Source organism: Centroberyx affinis, unplaced genomic scaffold (assembly GCF_046629955.1).
Source record: "Centroberyx affinis isolate AG114_WGS23_722 - 3 ecotype Tasmania unplaced genomic scaffold, CSIRO-AGI_Caff_v1 ptg002853l_1, whole genome shotgun sequence".
NCBI lineage: Eukaryota > Metazoa > Chordata > Actinopteri > Beryciformes > Berycidae > Centroberyx > Centroberyx affinis.
Genome location: NW_027280989.1, coordinates 196,085 through 218,258, shown reverse-complemented (window position 1 = coordinate 218,258; position 22,174 = coordinate 196,085). Strand labels below are relative to the sequence as shown.

The following is a 22,174-nucleotide window of genomic DNA, read 5'->3' as shown; positions in this document are numbered from 1 at the left end:
TCACTTTTGAGTAGTAAGAAATAACATTTTGTTTTATTATTTAAAAATAAAAATGTGTATTTTGAATTAATGTATTTGTATTAAATAAGTGCATAAATATCTGTTTTATATGACATGTCTATTCATCTCTGGCCATAATTTTAATTTACTTGAGTTGTTTACTAGACGGTAAAGGTGTGAAGATTAATTTTAAGAGTCACCAAACACTTCTCAAAGAACTTCATAGACTAGAACACTGGTTCCCAAACTTGGGTCTGTGTGGTCCACTGGGTCCCCAGCAAAATAAGAAATAGTTTTATTTCACTATTATTTCATCCACTATAAGTCAGCACTAGGACAGAATGTAGGAGAATAGCTATCCTGATCAGAGGTTTACTTCTCCTAAAAGAGAGACAACAGAAATCTTCTGAAATCGGGGTCACAGAGACAAAACCTTGATCATCTGTAGTCAAAAACCCATGTTATGTGGATCCAGGAATATAAAATGTATGGTCGACAGTCCGGGTACTAGGTGGCGGTAATGCGCAAATTTAAGGTTGAGTGCCAACCGCCGACAGTAAACACCAAGAAGAAGAGGAGGAAGAAAACACGGAAGAAGCTCAATCAACAAACAGATTTCAGCTAAAGCGGTTTGGTTTTTAGTAACCTTACCAAGTTTGACGACTTAATTCGACGATGCAGTTTTTGCTGACAGTTTGTCACAGAAGCTATAAGATACGCTATTAATCATGACGTTCTTTTTTTAATAAATAAACGTAATTGCACATGACAATGTTTGGCAAGACGTCTAACGTTAGCTACCACCAGTACAAGCCCCTTCCTCAGAGAGACTCCTCACCAAGAGGTCCTGGGCAGTTTGTGGCCACAGAGAGCTTTAATGTACAGCAAGCCAACTACCACAAAGGCCATTCATTTGACTACATCCCCAAAATCACCGAGAACGACTTCACTGGTAGGTAACACTAACTATAGCAGGAGGTTTTAAAAGAAGTCACTACGGGCTAACGGAGAACAGTTAGCTTAATGACTATAACAGTGGTATCGAGTTAATAACCAAACCAGACCCAAATAATAAAAACAAGTCTGTTTTCCCTTACCAGTTTCACTGTCAACTCTAGGGGAGAGGACATTTCAAGTTGACTATTCAAAATGAACGATGGATGTCGTTAGTCATATTTAGTGAGTGACTGTATCATGTAAATTTGACTACAGCAGCATACATATTGTGACAAATTTTTGTTCCCTTTCTTACAGATGCCTCCCAAGGATGGCTGTCCTGGATTTGCAACCTGATTGTCATTTTCCTGGTCTACATCTGCACGTTCATAACCTTTCCTATATCAGGATGGTTTGTGCTCAAAGTAAGTTGAAATGATCTCTGTATCTGTTAACAATCGCCACTCACCTATTAAGACTAATCATAATAAACTCTGACTGATCTTGTCTGTAGGTGGTTCCTAACTACCAGAGGATAGTTGTGTTTCGTCTGGGTCGGGTTTGTCCTCCAAAGGGCCCGGGCGTCATCCTCGTGCTGCCCCTCATCGACCAGTGGCAGAGAGTAGACCTGCGCACCCGAGCCTTCAACATCCCTCCTTGCCAGGTACACCACTGTACAAAGGATAAGATAAGATGCACTTTATTGATCCCCTAGGGGAAATTTGGGTGTCACAGCAGCAATGTACAGTACACTAGCAGAACAAAGTACAGAAGCTAATAAAAAAAATAATAGAAAAACCATACAGTCAGTTGTTATGATGGACAACTCTTTCAAATCCTCAAACACTGAAACATTGACAAAAGTGGAGCAAGAAAAACATTTAATTGTAGCCAGCTGGGAGGAAAGTGTGTTTAGCGAAGTACAGTCATGTGGAATTAGCTTTGTTTCTTTAAAAAAAAAAATCATACTTGATAGCTTCTCTCAGATTCTCTGACAAGTTGTTAGCACAAACCACTTGGCTAAACTAAACTAAATCAGGAAATGAAGTTATGTTCCTAAAAACCACAGATTAAAGTGCTTTGTTCTTCATTTTCTTCTTCTTGATCTGAGGAAGACTGTATACCTTTTCTTTACATAAGCTACAGCAAGCACAGATGAGAAACTCTTATGTCATCAGTGTAACATTTTGAATATGTGATTCTTACACATGTGAGTCGAGGAGTCTTTGCTGCTCACCAGCCACAGGCAGTTAAATCAATATTTTGGACCATTCCTCGTGTTCAGGGCCAATTGAATGTGTAAGGCTTCTTATCTATGTTATGTGAGTGTGTTTTACTCCTACAGGTGGCACTGTTGGTGCACTGTTCAGTTTTGAAACCAGAGAGTAAACGGACACTGGGAACAGCCAGTATACTGTGTGGCAGCACACGTTTTATGTATAATGTTTGTGAATAACCGTTAATAAGAGTTGTTAGTTCATATTGTTGGGAATTTATTCCAGAACGTATAAATACCAACAGCAAGTGCTCTACATTAAGTATATCAAACTTTTACTTTTCCATTTCTGTGTGTTGAGTGTGTCTTCTATCTCGTCTTCTGTCTCCCTTCTTGAATCCTCCTTGTTTAACTTGTGTACACTCTCGAGCATTGGGAACAACGTCTAATACGCGGATCACTCTAAATGTGGTAAAATCTTTGCCCTCATAATTTTCATATTTTAATGCAAATCCTTGACTGATATAGCAAAAATGAGTAGTGTGAATATGTTTTGAATGTTAGAGTCAAGGAGTCAAGTTTGGGTCACTTAATGGTGCAAAGACCCTCCTTGTGAGCAGTCAGCATTTGAACTTTGAAATCAATCTTACACAGTGAACACAGCTGATACCTGCTTTAGGAATAAAGAAAGAGGTGATGTCTTCATATCTAGACTAGTCATATGTATTTTCAGATGAATTTGAATCTATTAGACAATACCCAAGAGCCTCCTTTCTGTAAATTGTGACAAATCTTAAGTTATCAGTATTTTCACCAGTACCAGGAGTAGGTCTAAATAAATGTAAATGTCTTGTAAAATGTTACCTTGTTAGGTGTCTACGCGGGATGGCGGTGTGTTGTCAGTGGGAGCAGACATCCAGTTCAGGATCTGGAACCCGGTCATGTCAGTGGTGTCCATCCAGGACCTCAACGCCTCCACCAGGCTTACGGCACAGAACGCTATGACCCACAGCCTGGGCAAGAAGACTGTCAGGGAGATCCAGACTGAGAGAGTCAAACTGGGAGAATATCTCGGGGTGAGACAACAGTAGATCGACTTTTTATTGCCTTATCAACTGGCTGCTGACTTTTCAAACTATCAGTTCAAACCAACTTCCCTTCTTCCTCTCTACAGATGGACATCAATGAGATGACTCGGCCCTGGGGGCTGGAGGTGGACCGGGTCGAGCTCACCTTGGGCGCTCTGCTCAAAGCCCCGGAGGGAAACCCCTCTGGACAAGTCATCATGCCTCCCTCTGTACCTGGACTGGAAGGCTTCGCTGGCCCCATTCAGCAGCTGGCTATGCACTTCCTCAGTCACAGTGGAGTTTCACAGCCTCAGCAAGGTATTGCAACACACTCAAACTTATTTTATGCTGTATGTACCCACAATTGTAATGTCGTGTAATGTGTCTGTGCCTTGTGTGTCCTTAGAAGACAGTGTGACGTTTACAGACGAGCTTAGCAGTGCGCCTCAGGCTGTGGTGACCAGGCCGGGTTCTGTGGAAGAGCTGCTCGGGGTCATCAAGTCGCTGCTGTCCGAAACTTTGGTCAGCCAGGTGGGGGCCAGCTTCCAGTTTCACATCAGCTCAGAAGATGGACAACATCAGAGTTACTATGTGGACCTGACCCAAGGTAATGCTTCATAATGAACAGGGGATACAATGGTGATAACAGAATTTTCATTGAGATAAATTCAGGAATTAAATGAAAGTTCTGCTAAATCTGTTTAAGAATGCTGAGATGTAAATGGCAATGTGTGTGTGTGTGTGTGTGTGTGTGTGTGTACTGTAGGTAGTGGTGCAGCTGGTGCAGGGTCCCCATGCCAGGAGCCAGATGTCACACTGAGCATGAGTGACAGCGACCTAATGGCCATGTTCGAGGGCAGGCTACAACCATTCGCTGCTTACACCAGCGGCAGACTGATAGTCCAAGGAGACCTGCAAACTGCCATGAGGCTGGGGGAACTCATAAAGTTAACTAGGAAATAGCTGTTTGTAGTAACCTTTGTAACTTAATATTTATTTATCTTTAATTTTAACTGAAAATGCTCACAGCACATTCTTTTTCATGTATGCACCAATTACACTGATTATACACTGATTTTCTGTTATGGCCTTGTCTTCCTTCACAAATCAAAGCAAATGCTTGTTTACAAAGACAACAAACTTTCTCAAGGTCTTAGAACCACAACCTAGCTTTAGAGAAATGATCAGACAGATACAACTACTCAGACAGTACAAAGTCAAACTATCTCTGACCACACACTTTTTCCTGAGAGGTGAATGTAATATACCATGGTATATTAAATAAAATATTCAACAACTGAAACGGTTACACAGATACATTGTGGGTTTATTCTATTAGGCTGTAAGTGTAACTGAAGAGCCTTGATCAGGACAGCGAGGGGGGCTGACTATTTAGACCAGCCTCCCTCTATTGCACCAGATGTCCCTGGGAGAGACAGAGCAGCTGCCATAGGTAGAGCAGAGGGAGCATTTTTGTCACTGGGATGGCCAGGTGTAGAGTGTGGTGCAGCCCTGTGACACTGCCCCTGTCCTGGAGAGGAGAGCTGACAACATCTGGTGTGCGCTACAGCAGCAGCATGCCAGCGGTCAGACAGTCGTACCCAGAAAGCACCAGCGTTGTAAGGCCTTTCAATGAGATTCCTGGGCTGTGGAAGAATGGGGTGGCCAACTTGTACAATTTCTGGAAGCTGGATGGCTTCAGGAATCTTCACCGCATCATGGCGAACAACTTCAACACTTTTGGACCCATTTACAGGTACGGAAAGCGAGGCAGTTTGCATAAGGCTTAAAGATGAGGATACAATAGCTGTATTTGCAACTAACGTTAATGGTCTACTGCCTATGTTAAGTGAATAAAATAATTAAGTGAATAAAATAATTAAAAATGCCTGCAGTAGACAAACTGACCTTCCATTATGTAACTCGTTTGATTTTGACAGGTAAATATCTATCTTCTCTAGTCTAAATATAAATATTTTTTTCTTCCCTGAAAAATGTGCCTTTGGCTAAGAACCTACAAGGTCAAATTTTCTGAATACAAATAGCTAATGTAGCACGTCCTCTTTGTTTCTCTCTCTCTGTACAACAGAGAGAAAATAGGTTATTATGAAAGTGTGAATATCATCAATCCCGAGGATGCAGCTATCCTGTTCAAAGCGGAGGGCTATTATCCTAAAAGGCTTAAAGTTGAACCATGGACATCATACAGGGACTACAGGAACCACAAATATGGAGTTTTACTCAAGTATGTGCCTTGATTACCCTATTCTACCTGTATACATTTTTCCTGACCATTGTTTTGAGATGCTTTGTTGGAACCTAGTAGTTTAATAAGTGCGCAGCCTGTGTAGTTTACAAAGTCAACATCCCATCTTCCAACAGGGATGGAGAAGACTGGAGATCAAACAGAGTGATTCTCAACAAGGAGGTGATCTCCCCAAAGGTGCTGGGGAACTTTGTGCCGCTGCTGGACGAAGTGGGGCAGGATTTTGTGGCCAGAGTTCATAAAAAGATAGAGCGAAGTGGCCAGAACAAATGGACCACTGACCTTTCTCACGAACTCTTTAAATATGCACTGGAATGTAAGATTGGCCTTCATCACACCTGTATTTTAGAGTATAATTTATTTCATCTTTCTCTCACGGTATAGGCAGATGTGGTTTTTTTGCTGATTTGTCTTTGCTCTGTCCTACACAGCGGTGAGCTCAGTGCTATATGGTGAGCGTCTGGGATTGATGCTGGACTACATTGACCCTGATGCTCAACATTTCATTGACTGCATCACCGTCATGTTCAAGACTACCTCACCCATGCTGTACATCCCCCCGGGCCTGCTGAGGCGGGTCGGAGCGAAGGTGTGGCGGGACCATGTGGAAGCTTGGGATGGCATCTTCAGCCAAGGTAGGACTGCACGAGTCAGAACAATTAAGATGAATATTTTATAACAATGATTAGCTTTCAAACCAATAAGTCAGGATGTTTTCAAGATGCATCAGCAGAACACTCAGCAAAGATTTCATATCAGTCATTTGAATATCACATTTCCCGCTATTATGGTGCAATTTCATGTTTATTTTATGGTCCTGTGGCTCACCAGCGGACCGCTGCATCCAGAACATCTACAGGCGGTTGCGTCAAGAGACAGGCACTTCCAATAAATACCCAGGAGTCCTGGCTAGCCTGCTCATGCTGGACAAGCTGTCCATCGAAGACATCAAGGCCAGCGTCACTGAGCTGATGGCTGGAGGAGTAGATACGGTACAAAACACATAAAAAAAAAGTCTGAGCACATGTAATAAAGAAAAAAAATATTTCCAGTATGACAGACATGATACTTGCCTGTAAGCCCTTTGAGACCGTAACCGTGACTAAGGGCTACACAAATAAACTTGACTTTAATATAGATTCTGTTGTGATTATCTCTCTGTGTGTATTTCAGACCTCCATAACTCTGCTGTGGACGTTGTATGAACTGGCCAGACACCCCAACCTCCAGGAGGAGCTGAGGGCCGAGGTGGCTGCAGCCCGGGCCGAAACCCAGGGAGACATACAGGAGATGCTACGGCGGGTCCCTTTGGTCAAAGGAGCTCTGAAGGAAACACTGAGGTGAGAAGACTGCAGCACAGGAGATATGATGCTAATGATACAGCAGAGATGATGGCAGGCAATGGATTAGGTACATTAAGAGGACGGACTCCTGGATTGACATTGACACAGTATCTGAAATAAGATGGACTATAGCTGGCATTTTTCTAAAATGTTTGAATATGTTAGTAAATGGTGAGTTAATACTATTCCCTCACTCATGTTTTTATCAGAAGTGCAAATTCCATAATAGAATAGGAAACAATTTCACATTTTGCCTCTTTCACATCTTTACTAATACTTTCACTAACAAATCATTGTGGTGATAATGACCTTTTGTCATGTTTGCAGTTGTGCCATTTACTGGCATTAACTTAGTCTCCCTAAAGTTAGTCTCCCTAAATATATATTTTTTACTTCCATCCCTCAGGTTACATCCGGTTGCAGTGAGCTTGCAAAGATACATAACTGAAGACATCATTATTCAAAACTACCACATACCATCTGGGGTAAGAGGCGTATTAAGGATATACTTGAGCAAATCATGTTTTTTGAGCATTGTTATAGAATCTTTCTGGCATAAATAGTAATAGGCACAGTGGTGGGATACTGCTCACCTTGTTTCTGTGTGTGTGTGCGCGGTCAGACTTTGGTCCAATTAGGGCTGTATGCAATGGGCAGAGACCCCAAGGTGTTCCTTCGTCCAGAGCAGTATCAGCCGTCCCGCTGGCTGAGGACAGAGAGCCACTACTTCAGGAGCCTGGGCTTTGGCTTTGGCCCGCGCCAGTGTCTAGGACGCAGAATAGCTGAGACGGAGATGCAACTCTTCCTTATCCATGTGAGATATACAGGGAAGAAAGAGCAGTTCCAATATATTTTTGTGGCACATTTACACAGAATCTTAACTATGTTTGTACATTGTCTTTTGCCATTGCAGATGCTAGAGAACTTCAGAGTGGAGAAACAGCGGCAGGTGGAAGTGCAGAGCACCTTTGAGCTAATTCTGTTACCGGAGAAGCCTATTGTACTGACTGTGAAGCCTCTACAAAGCAGTCGGTGACAGAATGTTTAAGAGAAAATGGTGGTGCGTGTCAAGTCAAGTATATTTGTATGGTCCTTAATCACAGTTACACTGTCAAAGGGCTTCACGACGCCCCCATTATAAAAACAATAAATGAAAACGACTCCCTCCAACCTTAGATCCTCACTGAGGACAAGGAAAACTCCCATGTAAACTTCATTAGGAAAAAGAAATGTCAAAAATGTGCATTAACAAATGACCTCAGTAACTGCATGGAAATGTGTAGTCCATGTGTGTACTGTTTATTGAAAAGTATTGAATGTACAGACCTGTTATTCCATGTGTATATGGCAAAAGCATTTTCTAAAATACAGATAAGTAATGTATCCATATAAACAACTAATTAATAAAAGAGTGAACAAAATGCATCTTGTTATGAAAATATATTATATCTAAAAATACTTAGATCAAAATATCAAATTTTTATTATGAAAGAGAAATGTCTGTGTGTGCCATTTGATCTGGATCATCAGTTCAATGGCTGCAGGTCATTTTACAGGCTTCTGCTTCCTGCTTTGCTCATATAGGGAATCAGATGCTACCTGTAAGAGGCAGAAGGCATTGGGGGAAAAAAAATCACTACGTCAAATAGTTTACTACCTTTACAAAGTAATTACATGTAGCAGAGGTTTTATTTGTTATGTCGAACATTAGCAAGCCGCACCCTACTGACCAGAGGAACATTGTGAAGGATTGTGGTGGATGTCCGAGCAAAGCCATGCCTGTGCTCACTTAGTTTAGTCAACATTTCCTGTTTCTGCCTCCCCCATAGTTTAGAGCTCTCCTCCAGCTGTAGTACATGCAACAAACACAAAGCACACACAAGCATGAATGTAATTTATCAATGACTTTACCTTTGTCCCTGAAAGGTACATGTGTATCATAAGAGTACAAGAGTATCCAGTTTCTTTGTATTTCTACCTGAGTCTCCAGTGTTTCTATTCTTGCCTCAGCTTTCTCCAGTTTACTCAGCAAACTCAGTCTCTCCATGTCTGGTACTGTCTCTTGTGTCTGAGAGGGAAATCACACATAGCAATTTCAGACCACCAATCAGGATGTCTCTGTGTCAAAAATGGACTTGGGTAGTACAACATTAATTGACAATATATCCCTCTGTCTGCCTGTTCACAAGCAGCACAATTTTCATCTTCAATCAACCAACTCAAATTTGAACTGTAGCCTATGAAGCATCCTCAGCCCTTGAAGCCATTTTTACACCATATCCACATCATACTGGCTGAGAAATGGCTTGGTAATATCTGTGTTGTTGTCAATTTATTGTTTGAGTTGTAATAATAATAATATAATAATAAGCTTTATTTCTATAGCACTTTTCCAAACACAGTTACAAAGTGCTTTATAGTCAAAATAAAAGAAGGTCCAAAGACAATAATAACTACTAAAAGAGAAAAAGTAAAATAACAACAATAAGATGGAACAATAAAAGGCAAAAACAGAATAAAAGCAACATAAAAGAGGCAAAAACAGCATAAAAAACATGAAACAAGGCAAAACAGTATAAAAGCAACAAAAAAAAAGATGAAGCAAGGATCCTAAACCGACTGAAAAACAGGAGAATAAAATGGTGACATAAAAGCAGAACAGACTATAAAAAGGCCTTCTTTTCATGTTTGAGTACCTGTGCTAACTGCTGTATGATGATGGGCGCAGGCTGCTGGCGAGTCTTCTCCAGCTCTCCTCGGAGTCGAGCGTTCTCCGCTGCCAGGGCCGACTCCATCTGTTCCTTTCTGCCGTCAGTCTCACCTGCACACAGCATGAAGACAGCTGACGTCCCGGCCTCTGTCAATGTTTGTGAATAAAATGTTATAATGTAATATTCTCTGACCTCACTAAGTCCTCTCACCTCGCTGCTTTTTCACCACCAGCTTTTTCTCACCGTTCTGTTTATTTCTCTCTGTCAGTTTGTTATCTAGTGCTTTCTCCATTTTCTCAATGACCTGACAAATGAGATAGCACAAGTGTATTTTATTAACATATATAAGCTGTTAAGTATAGAAAGAAATATTCCCTGTTGTGAAATCAGACAGGCATAGTGATAACAGCACAGTGGACAGTGTTGCTGATCGTTCACCTTCTCCTGCTGCTTCACTGTGGCCTCCAGACCGGCCATCTTTGCGACACGACTTTGGTGGCGCTGCAGATCCTCCTGCTGCTGCTGGTGGGCTCTCTGAAGCTTTAGAAGCTTCTTCTCACTGTCGTTCTTCTGCACGACACACATGAACAGAAGACAGCATGGAAATAGCTTCAGTATATTATATCAGAGTATAAATAATACATATGCATTGACATGAATTGTGTGAATTGCTTATGTGCAGTGATGGAAAAAGTACTCAATCCTAAAAGTAAAAGTAGCAATACCATAATGGAAAAATACTTTATTAAAAGTAAAAGTTATGCATTCAAATGTTTACTTCAGTAAAAGGACAGAAGTATTAGCCGTAAAATCTAGTTAAGTATCAAAAGTAAAAATACTCATTCTGAAGAATGGTCCCTTTCAGACTGTTAAATTATTGATGCATTAAACTGTAAGAAGTATAACGTTGTAGGTCGAACTTCTCCATATAATGTTGGGCAGTTTAAACTCTAACAATGCAACATATTTGAGAGCTTATTGTATGTTTTGCATGTAAAACCTTATTCTGCAAAGTAAATAGTAACTACAGCCGTCAGATAAATATAGTGGAGTAGAAGGTACAATATTTCCCTCTGGAATGTACTGGAGTAAAAGTATAAAGTCTCACAAAATGGAAATACTCAGACAAATTGTACTTAAGTACATTACTTTAGTAAATGTAGTTAGTTACTTTCCACCTCTGCATACAGTATGTGTAATGTGTGTTGGCTTGCTTCTGACCCTGATCAGCTCATTCTGCAGCTGCTGGATCCGGTCTCTTTGTGAAGCAGCCTTAGTGGTCTCACTGGCCAGCTTGTGCTTCAGGTGGGCTTCAACAGAGCAAGAGGACAAAAACTTAAACAGCAGAATCAATATGGATAATGATACACTTGTTTCTGTTAAATAGGTTTATACAGACACATTTATAGGTATAGGAATGTGTATTTTTTGGCAACATTCAAATATGATTTACTTGTATTAACTTTGGAAAGAAGTCTATAGAGTCATATATATCTTAGCTGAAAGTGAGGGTTTGTTAGGTCTATGAAGTATGAAGCTCTATGAACAGTTTCAATGACTTCACACATTTAGAGTAACTAACTCGCGTCACGTCTGAGTCTTGCACATCTGAACAATGAACAAAACAGCCATCGACAAAGCTTATGAAACAGAATGGATTTCCCATTAGGAGGGAATTAAATCTGTTCCCTCTGCTTTGATGCCAACAGAAAGGCTTTTTGGAACATCCTTTTACTGAGGGTCACCAACTGTCCTTCAGGAGATAAGGGATGCACTACCCACATAGCTTATCAGGGTCCGTGGCCTAAATGAGCTGCCTTATCGCGGCATGGCACAGTCTGCTGGGGAATAGACACCCACAAGGATTAGCTCTAGCACACAGTGAACCACCTTACACTTCACTGCTTCCTCTGGCAATGAAATACACTCACATCCACACCACAACATGGACAACAACTGCTGGATGGGTAGCAAACTTTGTTACATTAATCAATAACCGAATTAGCACATTGCTCCACATTTGAGCTGACTGTTTTTTTTATTAATCCATCCATATCCATTACATCTGAGCAAAAAGAATGTAAATTATCACTATTTTTGGAATAAGTGAATTTGATTCAGGCTCATTCTAAGAGAGGGCTGTTAATGAATGGTTAATATATGGTTGAGTAATCATGGATTAGGAGAGGCAGTAATCTGCTGTGGGCTCAAGCTGTACCTATCCGGTCAGCAATCTCAGCCTTGGTCATGACGTCGATGTCGGTGTCATCCAGCAGATCTCGGCCAAGGTCCTGGTGCAGCGACAGATCACTGCGGAGCTGGCTGTTTTCTGCTTCCAGAGTCACCACCTGTGTCCTCAGGCCAATGATGTCCTCTGCCATCTTGTGCATGGCTGAACGGTAGTTCTCCACCTCCTGATGGTGGAGACAGATGACCAGTCTCACATTGGTTGCATATAGTGCTGATCAGTGGGAGATTTGTTCAAGTTAATGAGTTATTGTTTGCTAACAAGGGGGATACAATCATTATTTATCCCTCCTAAAATTGCCCCTGGAGCGACCACTGCACAGAATACTTGACTCTATCTTTATAACCAGGGCCCCCAACACTGGTCATAGTCAAACTGGATCAGTGGAGAAGGGGTATGACTAGAGACGATGATTAGAGTTTTGTAAATGCATGGATGACTGACTGACTCAATGAACCAGACAAAAACAAAAAACATTGCTCTCCCACTGCAAAACCTCAAGGCTGAAGGATTACGTCATTAAGGATTGAGTCCTTACAAAAGCTGAAATCTCACTGAAAAGTATTGTTTTGACCTGTAAACAAATCGTCAAAGGCTATGACTGGCAGTTTTTTGCCTGTCAGTCTTTACCTCACATACATCTTTCAATCAAAAATACAAATTTCAGTATTCATAGTATTCTGTTACATCACCACACGGCCATCTTGGTCGGAAACTATCAGGTGATTATAATAAAGTAACAGGTGATTATTGTAAAGCACCATATTGGTAGGAAATGCATGTGACATTATGGGAATACTGTGAATAGGACCAATCTCACACAGGTGTCACAAAATTTTCCCTGTAGACTGGCAGGACAGACTTGATGCCTAATAGTTATATGTGATCGCCACCACTAGATGTCTCCTCAACCCCATCTGTTAACAGAGTTTTACAGGATATACTCAACAGGATCGCTCAGGAAGACTCTCTGCACCAAACAGGATTAAAAAACATCTTAGCAGCAATACATGTCAGTTTGTCATGAGACTAAATGTCTCAATGAATAACAAACACTGGTTTCTTTTGGTTTCCCTGAAGCACATAACACGAGGGACGACTATTGGGACATCACAAAAACCCCAAACAGCCAAGACTTTCATGCCATACTGCTCGATGTTCCTGTAATCGATTATCTAAGGTTGGGGTACAATGTAATCATGACTCCAGCTCCTCAGATCCAAGGGACAATAACACCCCATCCTGTCAAGGGCTTTTGTCACAGGAGCTTTATCCAGGGATTTGGGATAAACCCTAATGGTGCATGCATGGAGCGTCCTGCTGTGAAAGGCCATTTACAGAACTGTGCAGCAAAAACTCTCACAGCATTTAACTTCTGAGGAGCTAGACAGAAAACAAAAAACAACCTTGAGCTTTCCTAAAATCAGAAACCCCAAAAACTGATTTCTTGTACACTTCCTCTTATTTCTTTCCACAAATACAGTTTTCAAAACACCATTCACATCCTTGTTATTTTGTTGCCCTTTTACTCCCTTAGTAAAGACAGTCCCTTCCTAAGAATAAGCAATACCACATTAGCTTTAGCTTCTGCTGGAAAGCAATTAAAGCTGGGCCCATTGTTGTAGAGCTCTCCTATTATGGCATTTCTCTGTTCAAGGCATGTGCGTGTTGTCTAGCAGCATGCAGGTGCATTGTTCTCTGCTCTGTCACATGCTCCTCTCTATCAGTGGGGTCAGAGCGTGTAAAAAGAAATGAATGGAGACCGAGAGCGGGGTCCGGCTGCATGTGGGTGGGTGGGGGGTGGGGGGGGGTCGACGATTAGGAGATTCCAATCTAGGATGGTGTGGTTGTGGCTCCCGTGGGACACCGGGGGTGAAATTGAGCATCTAATTGAAAGGGCAGGGACAAGGTGACAATCATGACTGTAGATGAGAATGGAGATGGTGGCTCTGCTGGGGGCCCCACAGGCATGATGGGAAGGAGGGCTCCCTATGATGAGTCTGGAATGCCGCATCATCTGCCTCAAATAAAAGGGGAGTCCCTGTCTCTGCCTATGAATACTGGGGGTGGCCCTCCCCTCTCCATGCTTTTAAGAGATTGAAGTGGCCTTGCTGTCATACTTACTGTCGCTCTAGGACAACTGCATCACAATCAGATGGCAGCCAACACACAGGAAGACAGCTGGATTGAAGTGTGCATGTGTGAGTGCATGCAGAGGCACTTTGTGTGACATTTGTTTTTAAGTCGTTATCATAATTGCTGTAGTATATAAAAGTGTGCAGTGTCACTATAAAATTGTCCAATTAGGACTGAGATCTCTGCCTTTCAAACAAATGATTTATCATACGCATAGAGAAATCTACATGAAATAAGATATAACGTTATCTTCATGGATAAACATAATCTATCACCTCTCGATGTCAGGCCAATCCCAGAACTAAACCATGAATTCAAATTAGTAGTAAAGGAAATTATGCAGGAAAGCTCACGCAAAACAAGAGAAAATGTCAAGGTATGCATAAATAATACCCTCCGGACCTTTCCCGATAACACAAGTATCAACCTCATCAACACATCACTCCTTGAGTGCAATCGGTCTGAGAGAAATATGAATCTGTTCTACTAGCCGCCATTTTCTCTCCCAGGTGTCACAGTGGTGGAGCTGAGGAGCTGTCTGTCTGTTTTGTGAAGATGAGACCATCTCAGTCAGACCAGACACAATGATGTGTTTCATACTGGGCATTATAATAACACACGCATCTGCACAATGTCCCATCGCACTGGCCTTTCCTTAGCACTATTGCTGCATAAATGCAATGTGAGTAAAAGAAAGTTAAGACAATAAATGGAATGTATATATAAAACTAATATAGTATTTTTCTGTTATGAACATAATATCTGAATTGTCGTGATGCAGTCAATGCTAAGAGAATGCTAAGAATGATCATTATTAAAAACTATTTGACCCAGGACTGATTCTCAGAAAAAATATCAAATTTTGTATGTGTATCTATTGATGTACATCAATAGTAGTGATGTTAAATTATTGCTCAACTTTACCCTCTGCAGCCCCCTGGAAACCCCTTGGGGCCCTTACTCCACTTTGAGAGTTGTGGCCTAATGCATGTATCCCTCATTCTCTCATAATAAGGAGACATCTGGAGAAGTAAACAGGACAGTGGCAAGTAGGGATTAATTCACTTTGAAGAGTTCACATATCGATCATGTACACTCACCTTTGTTTGGAGGTCAGCGATCTCCGCCATGTGGGGATCATCCTTAAAGTCAGGGAGAGGGGGTCTGAAGCAGGAAAAACACATTTGACCATCATCAGCATTTGAAAGAAAAAAGGAAAAAGGATAAATTGTAAAAATATTTGTTTTACTCTTGCTAAAATAAAGACTGTTCCCAGAAATATTTAATCAATGGTTGTCATACATAATAAATCTCACACATGTATAATGTGGCCTTACCGTTTGTGTGGATGGTGTACTTGATATGTTTGGTTTATGTTTTTGGTTTTGTTGCTCTGTGCAGCTTCTGCCGTCTCAGCCGGTCCGTCCTGTTCCTGCTGGACTGTGCTGTGCAGCTCGGTCTTGGTTGTGCTGAAGAGGTTCTGGTAATCTGGTAGGATCTGAGCCAGGGCATCGTGGGATGGGAGGCTGTATCCGTCCTTCTGGAGCTGTTGAGGAAATATTGTGCTCAGTTAAGAAATCCATCTCCATACTGAGTCAGAAACTGTCCCAGAAATAACAACAGCTCTCGACAGTATCCATAGTGAAAAACCACATACTAGATCACATACAAACATCACTTCTAAAGACACAAGAATAAACACAGTCTAGGAATATTTACAAAGCATATGCTGTCACTTAACAATCTCCAGTCACAATCTGGGTGGACTAAATCACAGCTGTAATATTCAAGCTACCAGTCATGTTTCCCCGGAAAACAAAAGCTTTTTCCAACAAGTGGAGTAGCTGTAACCTCTCAATACTCACTGTGCTTGTGTATGGCCTGTAATACCTCTTCATCTCCTGAATTAAGAGGCTGTTACATCACTATGCATAAAATAACTATGGGCTACAGCGGCCACTCTATAGCAAGAGAGCTCTCTGTCAATAGCCCTAAAGTTCTGTGTATGAGCCTCTCATTCCCACTGCATGCACAATGTACACCATGGATGATAATGGTTGCCAGGTAGCATAAACTCACAGTGATCACATGAAAGGACATAGAGTCTTTATCTGTACAGCTGCCCACTGCCTCTCCCTCCAACACAAATACTGCTCCTGTGTTTCCATGCTGTCACAGAGCCTACCTTAATAGTTGCAGGGTTGCACAGTGACTTTGTCTTTTTCGAGGCCTTCATCAAATAGAAAATCTCAGAGTCCTTATCAGAAGAATGAACACATGACTGATGGTGGATGTGAAAGTTAGAGCTCCAGCATCAAGTCAGAACAATTATCCTGTAACCACAACACAAGCCCTAGCAACTTTTCAGGCCAATGAGAAGTATTCCTGTTATGTACAGGAACAGGAGAACATAGTTTCATGTTTCACGTGGCCTTTCAAATTCAAGAGAAATGAAAGCAAAACAATAACGCACAAACTATTTGAATCTGGCATCTCTAAATGCCTCTTTTATGTTTTAGCATTATGAAAGCAATTCAAACCTTATCTTTATGCCTGGAAGCAGCATGTAAAAATCAATGGAATCAAAGGGAGGTCCATGCTCAGTGAATAGCAGCCCCCAGAAGAATACTGTCTTGGCCTCAATAAGCAGATTGATGGGGACTGGCTAATGATGTCTAAGTGACGTGCTGTGCAGCACCTGTGGTTCTCACTGAGCGTTTATTGCCAGCTTCACTCAGCTCTGCGAGGGTCTGATGTCAAATCATTAATACTATGTACAAGAAATATTGCAATTCAGCAACAGGAGTTGAGTTGTAACTAAATATTTAAAAACACAAAATAGAGGGCTGACATTTCAGCCACAGAGTATATATACAGATATACAGTATATAACCCATTCAAATCTATGTAAATCCTACAAGAGGGATCAAGGATCAATAACTACTGCTTGGCAATGGATCTGCCTAGCTCATTAGTGCTCAAGACCATCATAGACAATCATTAATGGCACAGGATCTGACTGAGAAACTCAACTAAATGATAGAGGTGGGGGCTGGGAGGTGGAGAGAGAGCGAGACTAGACTCAGCAATGATCTAAAACTGTTCTTTGGTGACACCATTCACAACAAAATTCTTCCTTTACACTTGACCTTTGCAACAACTGTTTAAAAAAAGACTGTTCTGACGAACAGACGCAAAATGAGATGCAAATTGTAAGGAAATGGCCTCATACCTGACAGTAATGCAGTGCATTAAGCAAATTGTGCTTCTCTTTCTCAGGCAATGTTTTGTTGTTGGACACAGATTGACTTGACAGGCAAAAAACCCTCAAACCACCAAATGAAACAAAACAAAAAAAAAAACCTACCCAACCAAATCATATTTTTTAATGAAACTCTCTATTCAAGTATGGGCATCTTGAAATTGGATAGTGCCAAATCATAGTTACCTAGTCTCACCCAAAATACACTAGCAATTAAAGATTCATAGTATTCAAGGATAACATTCCTATCTTCTGCTAATACACATCCAAACCTTGTGCATGGATATCTCTGCGGCTTTGCATATAAAAATCCTAGTCTGTTTGGTATTTTAGATACAAATATTTTCATAACTGACTGCTTTAATTCATGATAAATAATTCACTGGATCCTTGCAGCTATGTGCTCTGGTAGAAGGCATAATCTCCTCTATTCCGACAAGGGAAAACCTGTACAAGTGCAAACACATCCCACGGAGTCTAATATCGCATTATAATGTATGAGATTGTCTGACAAATTCACACAAACACCCATAACAAAATTAATCACATGTTGCTCTTAGCAGTCACTGCTGGTGTTGAGGATGTTTACGACCCTGTACATATGATCTGTGAGGAGAAAGGGGAAAGGGGATGAGGAGGAGAGCAGGGTCCCGGTGACACCGGGTTAGCCGGTGGTTGGGGACCTCTGTAAAATGGCCATCTGAATTCTGCGCACAGCTCTGCAAAATGCAGCAAATGGGCTCTTCAGTGGAGTGACAGCTCTGAGTCCGCTGCCACACAGAGCTTCAATTAGCCTGCCAGAACAAGGCAGCTCCCAGGGGCTTTCTCTACCTCCGCTCCCTCCACACATTCTACCTTTCCCCCTACCTTTTCTATCCCTTTTGTTTCCATCCCTTCGTCTGACCCAGCCTTTCACTCTTTCTCCTCTCTCTCTCTCTCTCCCTGCATTTGACCTCTGCTTCTGTTCCCAGCTTCCTCCCCCACTCCCCTTTTTCTTTAAAATCACCATCCTCCTCTTTCTTTCCCATTCTGCCATCTACTTCAAGCCAGGCGGAAATAATAGTGTGCTAATGGAGACAGAGGTAAAAGGGGTGTTGGGGAGGGAGGGAACTGAAGGTATCTGAGGCAGAAAAAAAAAAAAACAGAGAAAAGAGGACGACATGGTTTACTCAGCTGGTCTCTCATTCACCGCTGGAATTCAGCACAGCAGTCCAGGCTGGTCGGTTCTTCTTTTATGTCTGTGCTGTTGCTGTGAGTGTCTTCATTAAGAAACAAAGACGTGCTTCCAGGGATTAGAAGAGAAAAGCAATACATACATAGTTCTACTTTTCTGCAACAAGAAGACGGTAACACTTTAGATTAGGGAACACATATTAGGTGTTAACTATGGGTTTTCCCTCAATAGTTTAATCATTTCTCTCAATAATATGTGATACTAGCACCTTATAAGCCCCATACTGAGCAAAGCATACTAAAAGCCCAATTCATGTGCAACAACTTCCTTACTGACTGCTGTAAGACTAATTAGGACGCTGTTGAGGGAAAACCCATAGTTAATGGGCTATACTTGGTGCAGAATAAGGTGCTAATAAGTGGTTTGTTATGACTAATAATTAACCAATACACTAATACACTAATATGCATGTTAATAAGTTACTTATTAATAGTCAATATGTGTTCCCTAATCTAAAGTGTTACCAAGAATGCATTTCTCCCTTTAGTTTTGCAATTATTCTACAGTTCTGAACATTCATAATCTTAGATTCTGTATTCACTTAGTTGTATGAATAGAGATGGTAAGAGATGGAAATGAGAATAGAGATGGAGATGGATGGTTACACCCACAGGATACACAGGAAACATTACTGAGAGCTTGCTCATTAACATTTATGACCAATACAGGCATTGAAAATATTACACAACTACAAGATATGGTAGGATGAAATTGTCATATTTGAATATTTCCAAACCTCCAAACCATAAGACAGAATTCAAATCTTTGCCTGAATGATATTCATATACATGACGGTGACCGCAAAATGTTTGTCATACTAACAGTTGCTTTAAAACCAACTTGATCTGCATAATCCTGTCACACAATTTACACACAAAAGGCCTTAATTTAATCTTGTGTCAAATTATGACCGAGAAAAACTGTGTCAAATTGGTAATGATTGATCTGCATTTAGGTTACATCAAATCACCTGCAATAACATCAAATTACACAAAATCGCATTTCAACCAATTGTTTGACTGAAATGTGTTGTGTGGCACCTGAAAAATTTAATTACTGGACTCCCATGAGAAAAATGGCCTATTGGTCCGTACGTAATCATATCTGCGCCCTGTCAGCAAAATAAAAAGGCATCTGCAGTGAGCTGCTGTAGGACTGTGGGTATAGGGTTTTTTTTAAATATGGCATTAGAGAGGAGGGAGAGAGAGAGAGAAAAAGAGAGAGAGAGAGGGAAGGAAAGAGAGAGAGAGAGAGAGAGAGAGAGAGAGAGAGAGAGAGAGGTGTGTGTCAAGGGCAACATGCAGCCTTGACTCAAGGACATGTGAGGCTGACAGCCAATGCCACTCCCTATGAGGCACACAGTAAGAGCAAAGCCAAGGATTATCAGTAAATCAACTTCTCTCAATTACGGGTATGCTGCAGTGAGACCGTCGCTCTATAAACAAACAGGCCATGCACATAAAAGCAGGGTCGGCCCAAAGCATAATAAATTGTGTAGGTGACCGCCAAGAGCTCCATACATTCTCAGGGCGGAAACAATGATGTGGGGGTGAAATAAAAAGGTCCCTAAATTATGACCTCCAGATTTCAAACCACCTACATAAACAAAGCAATAATGGTATTTACCGAGTAGTATTGATTTGTTTTATTTTTTTGAATATTTCCATGACACTTACTGATATTATTTACAATAATACCTCTGAATGTATAGGATAAAAGGCTTCCATTAATTCTAATGATGTGGCAGCACCTAATGTCTGGGCTCCATCACCCAAGCCAGTCAAAACTGATCAATATCAAAGTCTTCAATGTGAAATAAAGTGCAGCTGCCCCTTACCTGCAGTCTTCTAATCTAAACCCTAACTGTTCCATATCATATCCTATATCTAAAGATTAGCTAAACATAATATTAGCAAGAGATTCTCCAAGGCATCTTTGAGGTCTGGAGGATTATTTCAAAATTGAAACTTTAATTTTAACACATTGATTCAACAAGTTTAGATTGTAATATAATTTTAGTTTGTAGTTGGGAAGAGCGTGGTAGTTGAGAATTTGTAAAGGGAAACAAAAATGGACGGTCTGTGGGAAGAAACTTAAGTGTCTCAAAACATATTTTTAAATCCATTCCTATCATGAAGGATCTTGGTATGATATTTCACATGTTGAAGACTATAGCCTGTCTAATGTTTATATCCTATGTGTACCGAGGGGAGATCCTGATCCTAATCAAACAGTATTTAGTCCCCACAGCACTAGTGCATGGGAAGTCTGACTGGAGCCTGAGGGACAGTGAAGCAATCTGAATCAAGTCCCAAAGCCTAGCAAACAGCAGGCTGGCATGCAGGCCTCAGTCAGCCACAGCACAGCAATATCGGTGACTGCCTTTCCCCACCGGCTTGACATGACCTTTCCAAAATGCTACACAACTCAAGCTTAATGACTAACACACCAGTTGACATTTACAGAAGCCAGCTTGCTGTTGAATGGCTCAAAGAAACATGAAAACGCTAATGTTGCTTGTAGCCAAAAGGGGCCCCCAAGAGTGAAAGACGCGGAGATACGTGTGAAACTCAAATAGTGTAACATTAGCTGGAACAAACTACAAAAACAAAACTTTTCAATAGATTTTGCAAAATCATTCTATAGCCAGTGGGACTTCCAGTTGAAAATCATGAGACGAAGTAATAATGTACCATGTTATGTATTCTGCAGATAGCAAATGTGACGATCGCCCACTGAAGATAAAGAAATCCAGATGAATCGAACATGTATGTGTGCAATTGAAGACACGCCACACCGTGTCTGCGGCTGTGAAAAGGGCGTGAAGATTGATGAGCGGGTGGTAGGTGTGCCTACGGAGTAATACATCATTCCTATTTTGGCAGGACTGTCACCGGGATTGGATTTAAATCAGAGGGCAGACGGGGGATGCAATGATGTCAACACCAAACCACCCACCCCTTCCCCCAAAACACAGGTCTGAGGTCAGACTCTCAGCTGATGTGATTATACTGCTCAGAGTGGGGCAGCATCTCCATCCCAATCCCTATCATGGGATGGATGCCTTGACAATGACTGAAGCTATGAAGAGCACTTTGTGTCTGAAAGCCACTGACCTGCATCTCGACTCTCTCTGGTTTGTAGGTAAGGCAGTGCGAGAGAAACAGGTCAATAGAGCAATTGCCATAAAAGACAGGGTCAATGGACCAAATGATGACCAGATAAATTGTTCCCATTCCAGTGTGTACATTAGTACGGAGAAGACGGCTATTTGGATTGCTGTTGGGTGTGCATTCATCAGTCATAGTTTCTATGCAACCTTGGAAAAGACCATTAATCATGTGTAGAGTGGAATTAATGGCATTAGCCAGGGGTCCATTGGAGGGTTAAAGACTTACATTAGCTTCATATCGACCAAGGGGGGCAAAGGCATGGGAGGCGGATGGGATATTGTGCACTCTGGGTAGAACATTTACATTTCTACAATCAGATAAGAATACAGAATAAAGTAGTTAACCCGTCAACCCTTCTTTATGTAGGACAATACCTCGATCTTAAATGACCACGCGGGGCTATTCACTGGGGCATCTTGATAGACAGTCCTGCATAGATGGATGATGGGCCATTAGCCAGAGCCGAGCGGATACAAGACAGCTAGACAATAGCTGGCACTGTTGGGACAGCTTCATTGTAAAGCAGCACATCTGTATTCGGAGGGGAGCGCGGGGGTTACACATTTAGCTGACGGTGAGGCG

General features: G+C 41.4%; 3 protein-coding genes across 3 annotated transcripts; 2 read left to right on the top strand and 1 right to left on the bottom strand.

The window, feature by feature from the left end:
- Window positions 1–586: 586 nt before the first annotated feature.
- stoml1 (stomatin (EPB72)-like 1) lies at window positions 587–4,597 on the top strand. Its single transcript, XM_071536292.1, has 7 exons — window positions 587–952; window positions 1,255–1,361; window positions 1,451–1,600; window positions 3,025–3,228; window positions 3,327–3,537; window positions 3,626–3,826; window positions 3,986–4,597. Exons 1-7 carry the CDS (start codon window positions 766–768, stop codon window positions 4,180–4,182), a joined length of 1,257 nt encoding a protein of 418 aa, XP_071392393.1. The 5' UTR covers window positions 587–765; the 3' UTR covers window positions 4,183–4,597.
- Window positions 4,598–4,703: 106 nt separating this feature from the next.
- Window positions 4,704–8,152, top strand: cyp11a1.2 (cytochrome P450 family 11 subfamily A member 1, tandem duplicate 2). Its single transcript, XM_071536266.1, has 9 exons — window positions 4,704–4,975; window positions 5,309–5,464; window positions 5,602–5,801; window positions 5,917–6,120; window positions 6,317–6,477; window positions 6,659–6,825; window positions 7,235–7,313; window positions 7,451–7,642; window positions 7,742–8,152. The coding sequence occupies exons 1-9, from the start codon at window positions 4,704–4,706 to the stop codon at window positions 7,862–7,864; spliced, it is 1,554 nt and encodes a 517-aa protein (XP_071392367.1). The 3' UTR covers window positions 7,865–8,152.
- Window positions 8,153–8,306: 154 nt separating this feature from the next.
- ccdc33 (coiled-coil domain containing 33) lies at window positions 8,307–21,541 on the bottom strand. Its single transcript, XM_071536303.1, has 11 exons — window positions 21,536–21,541; window positions 15,261–15,469; window positions 15,024–15,087; window positions 11,758–11,953; window positions 10,761–10,849; window positions 9,978–10,109; window positions 9,750–9,843; window positions 9,525–9,649; window positions 8,807–8,896; window positions 8,559–8,675; window positions 8,307–8,427 (listed from the first exon to the last, which is right to left on the bottom strand). The coding sequence occupies exons 1-11, from the start codon at window positions 21,539–21,541 to the stop codon at window positions 8,374–8,376; spliced, it is 1,176 nt and encodes a 391-aa protein (XP_071392404.1). The 3' UTR covers window positions 8,307–8,373.
- Between the last annotated feature and the right edge of the window lie 633 nt (window positions 21,542–22,174).

Coding starts and splice junctions, on each gene's coding strand:
- stoml1 (XM_071536292.1), top strand. CDS start 766: ATGACAATGTTTGGCAAGACGTCTAACGTTAGCTACCACCAGTACAAG. Junction 1,362..1,450: donor CAGGATGGTTTGTGCTCAAA/GTAAGTTGAAAT, acceptor TCTTGTCTGTAG/GTGGTTCCTAACTACCAGAG. Junction 3,827..3,985: donor CTATGTGGACCTGACCCAAG/GTAATGCTTCAT, acceptor TGTGTACTGTAG/GTAGTGGTGCAGCTGGTGCA.
- cyp11a1.2 (XM_071536266.1), top strand. CDS start 4,704: ATGGCCAGGTGTAGAGTGTGGTGCAGCCCTGTGACACTGCCCCTGTCC. Junction 6,478..6,658: donor TGGCTGGAGGAGTAGATACG/GTACAAAACACA, acceptor TGTGTATTTCAG/ACCTCCATAACTCTGCTGTG. Junction 7,643..7,741: donor TGCAACTCTTCCTTATCCAT/GTGAGATATACA, acceptor TTGCCATTGCAG/ATGCTAGAGAACTTCAGAGT.
- ccdc33 (XM_071536303.1), bottom strand. Junction 11,954..15,023: donor TCGCTGACCTCCAAACAAAG/GTGAGTGTACAT, acceptor CTCCACCATCAG/GAGGTGGAGAACTACCGTTC. Junction 9,844..9,977: donor CAGTGAAGCAGCAGGAGAAG/GTGAACGATCAG, acceptor CTCATTTGTCAG/GTCATTGAGAAAATGGAGAA.